General features: G+C 33.9%; 1 protein-coding gene across 1 annotated transcript in view; it reads left to right on the top strand.

Annotated features, from left to right (window-relative positions):
* The window catches only part of ESF1 (ESF1, nucleolar pre-rRNA processing protein, homolog (S. cerevisiae)), a 76,520-nt gene that overhangs the window by 7,915 nt on the left and 59,753 nt on the right, over window positions 1–8,852 (top strand). Inside the window, 4 exon segments of the mRNA XM_012640423.1 lie at window positions 348–470; window positions 1,443–1,595; window positions 3,715–3,829; window positions 5,379–5,526. Of these exon segments, the coding sequence (XP_012495877.1) occupies window positions 348–470; window positions 1,443–1,595; window positions 3,715–3,829; window positions 5,379–5,526 (539 nt within the window).

Here is an 8,852-nt window from a genome sequence, read left to right as displayed (position 1 = left end):
TCTTTCATGTAAACCATTTAATCCAGTCATTTTTTATGTATGTTAACATTTAGAATTCCTTGAGCTTAGAGTCTTGTTTTGCTTTTCTTAATTTTTCCTTTGGATCCCAGAACCATCTGGTCTCAGGTGGTGTGTGGAGGAGATATTCTGGTTTTTGTTCCCAAGCCCTATATCTGTTATTTTCTAGCCAAAATGACTTAAGGGAAATTCCTCAGGATGCTTTAGCTTCCTATAGTGAATTTGGAAGTGAGTCATCCCTATTGTTTTTGTTGAGTCAAATTGTGACTCTTAGAATTCCTGACCTTGACAAGTTAGAATATTTATGAAAAGGAATATATAAATTACATTGATCTTATTTTTTGTGTTTAGATATATCCTTCAGAGTTTGGAAAGGAGAGGATGAAGGAAGAACAAGTTCAAGGACCAGTAGAGTTATCAAATATTCCTGAAGATGCCCCTGAAAAGGACTGGTATTGAGTTACTATAGAATATAAAACTAAACCTTCTGAGGTTTAGTTCATGTCACTAATTTGGAATTCTGGTCACCTTGATGGTTAAGACTAAAGTTTACCCTTGTGCCAAATAGGGACAAAACAGATTGCAAAACAGATTCAAGTCTGTCAGAAGTGGCACATTCTTCCAACATTTTGTGTGTGTATTTATATTTCTGTATTCATGAAAATAATTATTGTAGTGTTTGAAAAATATTTTCATGATTAAACTGACTTAGAGTTCTTTACATCATTGCTGTGAATTAATAAGTTTTGCTTTTTGTATGAGGTGTCACTTTCCATTTAAGTGGCATTGAAGCATTCTTTACCTTCAAATTATATAATTTTCTTATTTGAGAGTTAAATAGAAAAATAATGATAAAATGTTCTTTATCATCATGGTGCAGTATAGAAAATAAGATAGTTTAGTTTTAAGCCACTAGGTGGAGCTATTTGTGCACTTAATAAAAAGGGTTAAATTGGTGGCAGAAGAGGGCAGATGAAGACCTTTAAAAAATGTGTTGTAGTTAAGTGAAATTAAACCTTTTAGACTTGACAGCACTGGAATCTGGAAAAAACAGTTTGCAATGTCTTTGTAATTAGAACTAATGCTTTCCCAGCATGTTTTATAATACAGTGATCCTCTCCAGTGGTTTTACTTGAGAAGGCTATATGTGGTAGCAAAACAAGCAAAATAACTATTCTAAGAAATAAAATTATAGATAAGCACATAAAATTCTCACACTTTCCTTTTCCAGATATTTAACTCTAATCCAAATACCTGTACCTTGTCAGAATAATAAACTGAACTTAAGTATTTAATGTTCATAGAGGCTAAGTCATGAAGGAAAAATGGCCTAGAATGAAGGACAGCTTGTAATGTATTTTTCTTGAAACAGTTTATTTTTGTGTTTCTATGTAAGTAAGCTTAATGAGTTTTTCCCACTTTAGGGCCTCTAGAGAAAAATTGAGAGATTATCAGTTCAAACGACTGAAATACTATTATGCAGTAGTAGACTGTGATTCTCCTGAAACAGCCAGTAAAATTTATGAGGATTGTGATGGCCTGGAATTTGAAAGTAGTTGTTCCTTCATAGATCTAAGGTAATCTGGTCTTACCAATTTAATCTTATAGCATAATGTGATTATAAGACATAAAATATTTGAACTGGTAGTGCTCTCTGTTTTGTATTCTAAAAGTACTTTTTGATGATGAACTCTGTCCCGTGGAGCATCACTCCTAAGAAATAAAATGAATGAGATGTACGAGTCATCCCCACGTTTTTGTCCTTTCAAACATGTTGGCTGTGTTCTTAAGATGATGTGTCATATGCAGTGATACTTCCTTACAACTCTTTTTAGCACTAGGAACCAGATGAAGTAACTTTTAAAAAGACATGAGGTGGGGGCAGAGGAATTTGCTAATAGACTGGGTGTCTCCAGTGTACTGGATCCATGCCACCCTATACAGTAGCCTCTAGTCACATCTCGTTATTTTAATGTATTTAATGTTAAGTAAAATTAAAAATTCAGTTGCATAGTTACATTAGACACATTTCAAGTAATTAATGGTCACATTTTGGACAGCACATACAGAACATTGCCCTCATCACAGAAAGTTTTATTGAACAGCGCTGCTCTAACTGCTGTTTCAGGGGATGAATGGTATTGGTGGCATTGTCTTCAGACTTGGGCATTATTTTCACCATGTGCTCAGGCTTTCCTGAACCAGAGCTAAAAACCGTAGGTGGTTGTGAATGTCAGTTCTAAGAAAACAGGAAGCTGAACTACTCTACCATTTTATCATTGGCCTAGTCTTTTTGAACCCAGTAAACCATTCTATTGTGACATTTTCAATAGAATTCACTTCTTTAGATCCAACTTTGTTACAGGCTTTGTTCTCAAAATGAAATATTTCAGAAAAAGATGCATGATTTCATAGTCTCTATGGCTTTCATGCTTCAAAGATATTCAGACTGGTAGAAAAATACAAAGAAATATTTTGAATTGTTAATTTGGGGTAAGATTTTAGCATGCTGTGGTATATAGCAGAAATGGGATGATCACGACAGGCAAGGTATTTACTTCTCTTTTAACAATTTCAATAGGACGTTATTGTTTTGAATGTTTAAATAGTAGTTACCAAACATTTGTTTGAATGTCAAACTCTTGGGATTTTATGAATTCACATTAACTTGTTCTTTTCATGATCATTTTGTTCTTTGTTTCCTTTTTGGTACATTTTCTTGCAGTGTTAGCATAAGCTCTGACAGTGCCTAGAAAATAAGGTCGGTGACCATGAAAAAAGTTTACATTCCCTGTTTTATTTTGTCATACATAACATCAGAAAAGAAAATTGAGTTTCTTACTGCCATCCAGTTATCTAAGGAAACCTTTTTCCCTCTATCCCAAATATATATTAAAGCAAGCATATGGGATAGTGTTTAAAAATATTGATCTCAGGCCAATATTTTCTTCTAAGTCTATGTATGAGTGTATCTGGAGGAAACTTTTATTTAACCTAATGAACCTTAGTTATCCATTCTCCCCCCAAAAGTATTTTTGATAAAATATATAGCATATGCTTTTCGTGTGGGTATTTAAACAGAAATCTGCGTGAATTATAAAACGTAGATTATTTAACTCAACTCTTTTTTCCATTCCCTAGCCTGATGGCTAAAAGTTATCAAATAGTTACAGTGGCTAATTTACATTTAACAGCTAGTTATTTGTGAAATGGAAATTGCAAGATAATATGGTTAAGATTTTTTAGTCTTGAAGAATGAACCTTAAGCTTTTCCTTATTTTCAGTGACACCTCATGTATACGGTAATTTGCATTCAGAATGCTTACTTGTTGATAATTCTGTTTGATCTTCAAAATACCATATAGCCAGTGACTGTGCTACAGGAGTCTTTTTGAAACATGAGGGACCCACATGTGCTTGCACCTGACGCACATTAACTGACTCCTAATGCAGGTTTTCTATCTATACAGCATTCGCTCAAATTCAGTGGAATTATAGATTTATAGCTTATGAATTTCAAAAATTTTATGCCAAGGTTATTTCTAACATTATTTGCCTCTTCTATTCATGTGTTCTATACAAACTTTTATATGGTATGTATATATAAGCTACAACTAATTAGATGAGAATCTAAACTCTGGTTATTTATCACTGTAGCATATGTTTAAGTAAATTTATTTTTTCTTTGCGTCTTAGGTTTATACCAGATAATATTACTTTTGATGATGAGCCCAAAGATGTAGCCTCAGAAGTGGATCTAACAACATATAAACCAAAATATTTCACATCTGCTGCAATGGGAACGTCAACGGTATTTCTTAACTTTTAAAAATGTGTACCCTCTATTGCTTTAAAAAGAGATTTTGTGTATTATTTTCTTATAGCATCTTTAGAAATGGAAAGTATTCAAAATTTAAATGCGCAAGTACAAATAGAAATGAGACACAGCTGTGTTTGCATTTTTATCTACCACATCTGTTTGAACCTATTTTCAGATTCCTTTTATAGCTTTAAGCCTAAGTCACTTACCTTCTAATGTTTATTTTTTTCTCTTCTATCTTTCACACACACTTATTCAACTAGGTTCGTTAGTAAGTAATATATCAGTTATTAACATCCTAGCAAATATCTCAAGTCACAGTTAAAGCTCGTGAAAATTTAAAATAGGAGCACATTTTTCTGTATATATAATCCAAAATTATAAAAACAAATGATGTAGAATAATTTAGGACTAATAGAAGTGACATTAATGCTTAATAACAAACAGCCAAAGAGTTTTTATCTGTTGAAATAGTTTGTTACTTAGCTGACTGCCTTCTCTCTTTTCTTTTTCCCTGTAAATCTTCTGCCCACAGCTGTACTCTACAGCAGCCACAATGGCTTCTCTCTGGCTTTCCTGTGTGACAAACCACTATGCTCCTCTGAGGAGGGGCTGGTGGCAGAGAGAGATGCTGTATCTGTCACTTGTTGTACTGTGGTGGGCACTGTGTGGCATTAATTAGCTACTGAGTATAGTAAAACCCTACCATTATGTGATAAGTGAAGTCTAAAATATTCAGTCACATAAAATGTAAAGTTATGTTATTTTCAGGACCAAAATAATGACCAGGGCCAGCCCAACCCATCCAGTCAGCCAGTCTGGAGTTCCTGAGTCCTGGCGGTATTACCAACATATGTCCCAGTTCCAGCAGCAGTTTGGTGGTTATCAGCTCAGACTTAATTATCAAAATAGGCATTCTGAATCCTGTGACTACCTGGAACTTCTAAAACAGTAGCAGTGATTTTAAAGATATCTTCATTAATTGATACCTATTTTGCTGTCCTCATCTGGGGAGATTGGCCTGAGAGGGAAAAGAAAAACAAGGATATGGGATCTACCCTGTGATGAAGATAAAACTTCTAGCAGGACCCTATTGAGAATAGGGGCTGTGTAGAGGACAGGGGTCAATCACCAGACCAGTCATGTTATAGATGAATTCATATATCATGGGAGTTTAATGTGCTTTCACCCTCCTGAAATACTAGAATTCCAGGTAAAAGACATGTTTTCACTGATTCATAATAATGGCAACTTTTTCACCAGTACGTTTGCTTATTTTTTTTCACCATAATTAACCCACACACTGATTAATTTTTACTTCCAATAATGGCATACCCTTTATATAGCAGAGAGTTAGGAAGGCAAAGGTGCAAGCTGTTAGAAATGATTCCCTTTTTACAAATAGGATACTCCATTAATTATGCCATTCATGTATTTGTATTAGTGTGTTTTAACTTTTTTTAACTTACTGTTAAACAGCCAAGTTAACTATATAATCTTTAACAATTTTGGGTTGTTTTTTCTTATTTGTTGATGAAAGGTGGAGATCACTTGGGATGAGACTGATCATGAAAGAATTACAACACTCAACAGGAAGTTTAAAAAGGAAGAGCTTTTGGATATGGATTTTCAAGCCTACTTAGCTTCTTCTAGCGAAGATGAAGAGGAGATAGAAGAGGAGCTACAAGGTACTTGTTAATCCTCTAGTGACTTATTAATGGAAGTATGTCTCTATATGTAGCGTAAAGGGGAGAATCAAACAAATTCTCACACTGTCTTCAAAGCATACTCACATGCACAGTATTGTATACACCTGTAGATAGTGATTGAATATTTTTTTAAAAGTATTTTCTTAGCCTGAATTTCTTTAACCATAAACACTTTTTTTAAACCCTGCCCTAACAAGAACAAAAAAGGCCTAGTCTTTTAGACTTGTCCTGATGTGTATAGTTATACAGTCTCTTAGTATAAAACTATACAAATGCTCTATTAACACTTCGCATTTTTTTTTTAGCTAAGGGCTTCTTTTAGATTGATTAAATATTTTTCATCCATTTTTCTCCTCAGGTAGTTTGAAAAGTAGACTCTCAGTTTCTGTGATTACTCTAGAAATTATGACTTGTGCCCTTATTAAATAAAGTCCAGTGGTAATTACTATTTTACTTTCCTGGACAATTTAGGAACCTTTAAACAGCTTTCATGCTGTCATTGTGTTGTAATCCTAACTAATTTTTTAAATCCTACAGAAGGTAATGTTGCTGTTTCATACTGCCCTCATTTGAATTTGCCCACATTTCCCCCATTCCCTGTGCTCTTTCTAAATCTCATACCTCTGGAATCGTTTTCCTTCTGCCTTAAGTACACCCTTGAGAATTTCCTTTAGTGAGTGTCTGATAGTGTCAAACTTTCTTGAGGTTTAATTTGTCTGAGAATGTCTTTACTTGAAAAGGATATTTTCACTGGTAAAAAATTCTGGGTTGGCAGTCCTCTCTACCCCCACCTTGACAATGCTATTCTACTGGCTTCATTGTTGTTTTTGAAAAGTCAGTTGTCAGACTAACTTTTTTCAGTTTTTTTGAGGTTTCTCTGGATTTTTTTTGACTGTTTCTAAAGTTTTCTTGTCTTTCAGTAATTTTACTACAATGTGTCTAAGAGTAGATTTCCTTTTATTTATTGAGCTTGGAGTTTGTTGTTGGGTTTCACTAACTGTGAGTGGTATCTTTCATCAGTTTTGGAATATGAAAACTGATGAAAGCCATTATGATTTCAGATACTGTTTGTCTTCTATCCTTTTGGGACTCAATTAAATATATATTAGATCTTTTCACTCTATCTTACCTGTCTCTACTCTCATATTTTTTATCTATTGTCTCTTTGTACTGCATTCTGGCTAACCTATTTTCCAGTTCACTAATTGTCTTTTCAGTAGTGTTGAGTCTGCTGATAGACCTAGCTATTGAGTTCTTAATCTTGGTTATTGTATTTTTCATTCTAGAAGTTTTATTTGGCTATTTTTCAACTCAGCAATATCACTTTTTGTAGTTTTCTACTCATTGCAGATAGTTTCAACATATTCTTTTATTTCTATAAACCAGGTAAGCATATTTTTTTAATATCCTCTGAGAGTTTCAATGTTTCGTATATTTTCAGTTTTTTTTATTATTTTACAGGATACTTATTTCTCATTTACTTGTGTACCTTGTTAACTTTGTGTGATGAAGGTATCTTTTTTGATCAGGGCAAACTTTAATTTATTTTGGTCATTCTAGAACCACATTACTCCAAGTATTTAGGCCTCAGGTTCTCTGGTTTCTGCCAGTGATACAAGTCTATGTGAGGGCTGGTTTACTTCAGATTGATCATTTCCCTGCAATTATATCCCTTGGGATCCTGTGCAGGGGATACTAGTTGAAATTCCCTCCTTCTGTGGGCCTTTAACTTTTGTCCTCTTGCCCCTGAAACGCTGCTAAAACTGCCATTGAGTTTCACAGCTGTTTCTTCTGTGGCTTAGGAAATAGGAGATGATCTCAGGGGAAAACAGGTATTTAACACTGGGGTCATCCTCTGCTATTACCTTCTTCCTGATTTTGACATGGTAATTCTTCACTACCTTGCCAGTTCTTTGAAACTTTTCTTTCTTTTTTAATTTTTGTGAAGCTTTTAAAAATATCTTTAAAATATTTCATACAACTTTGTCCTCAGTGAAAGGGTTCGTCTGAAGGACCTAGCTTGCCGTTAATGCAATCAGTTCTCAGATTGTTCTTTTCTTTATTAATATTTTTTTTTTGATGATTGAAATGATTAATAGTGTACAAGTGAACTTGAACAACATGGGTTTGAACTCCCTGGGTCCACTTACATGTGGAGATTCTTCCACCTTTGCCACCCCAAGGCAACAAGACCAACCCCTCTTCTTCTTGCTCCTCCTCAGCCTACTCAATGTGAAGATGAAGACCGTTATGATGATCTGCTTCCACTTAGTACATATATTTTCTCTTCTTTATGTTTTTCTTAACATTTCCATTTCTCTAGCTTACTTTATTGTAAGAATTCAATATATAATACATATAACGTAGAAAATATGTGGATCAATTATGTTACCAGTAAGGCTTTTAGTCACCAGTAGTCTATTAGTAGTTAGGTCTGGGGGAGTCAAAAAGTTATATGGGGATTTTCAACCACACAGGGGATTGGTCCCCCTAACCCCCTCGTTGTTCAAGGGTCAACTGTACTGTTAAATTCTATGTGCTCTTTGCTTAAAATAACTCATTTTGTAAAAATAAAGCCCCCAAAACCTTTTTTTTCCTTATATTATATCTGTCTCTGTTTGGAAATTCATTTGCTTTGTTGTAATTTCATGTCAGTTTTTGGTTTTTATTCTCTGCCTACATCTTCATTCTTCTTATCTAATAGAAGAAATCCCAATCATGAAAAACTATGAGTAAGTCATTTAGTGCTAACAGAAAGTGAAGAACCATTAATGTTAAACATAGAGGTGAGTATTTTAGATTAGTAAAAATGAATATTCTTTAATTTACAGAGTAACATTTCTCGTAGCTGTCTTTTTGGTTTTCCTTTTGCATATGTGTTTTTGTAGCCTACATGGCAAATTAAATAATCCTAAAATACTTCTTTACTATTACCATAAGGCTGTTAAACCCTGACTCTCTTAGATCCTGTGATTGGTCTATCAGGTTTTTTTTAGACTACTGAAGATAGTGCTTCGTTTTTCTAAGCTTTTCATAAACCACCACTCTTGAGCGGTATTCCACACATAGAATGGAAAATTATGTTTAATCATTCTAGTTTCTTTGTTCAGACATCTCATAGTAATAAAACCACATAATTGCTTAAATATTTAATAGTCTTTTGAAAATTTATGATTTGCAATGATAGTTAAGTTGAGCATAAAAGTGTTCACATTTTTTTAATGCCTCTGTGGCTGTTGCTTATTAATTTTTTTTGGCATTCTAAAGAATGGGTTGACCATTTTATTTCTTAGTGTACACAGAAC

Source organism: Propithecus coquereli, unplaced genomic scaffold (genome assembly GCF_000956105.1).
Source record: "Propithecus coquereli isolate 6110/MARCELLA unplaced genomic scaffold, Pcoq_1.0 Scaffold153, whole genome shotgun sequence".
NCBI lineage: Eukaryota > Metazoa > Chordata > Mammalia > Primates > Indriidae > Propithecus > Propithecus coquereli.
The sequence above is the reverse complement of the archived record's forward strand: the minus strand, read 5'-3'. Positions and strand labels throughout refer to the sequence as shown.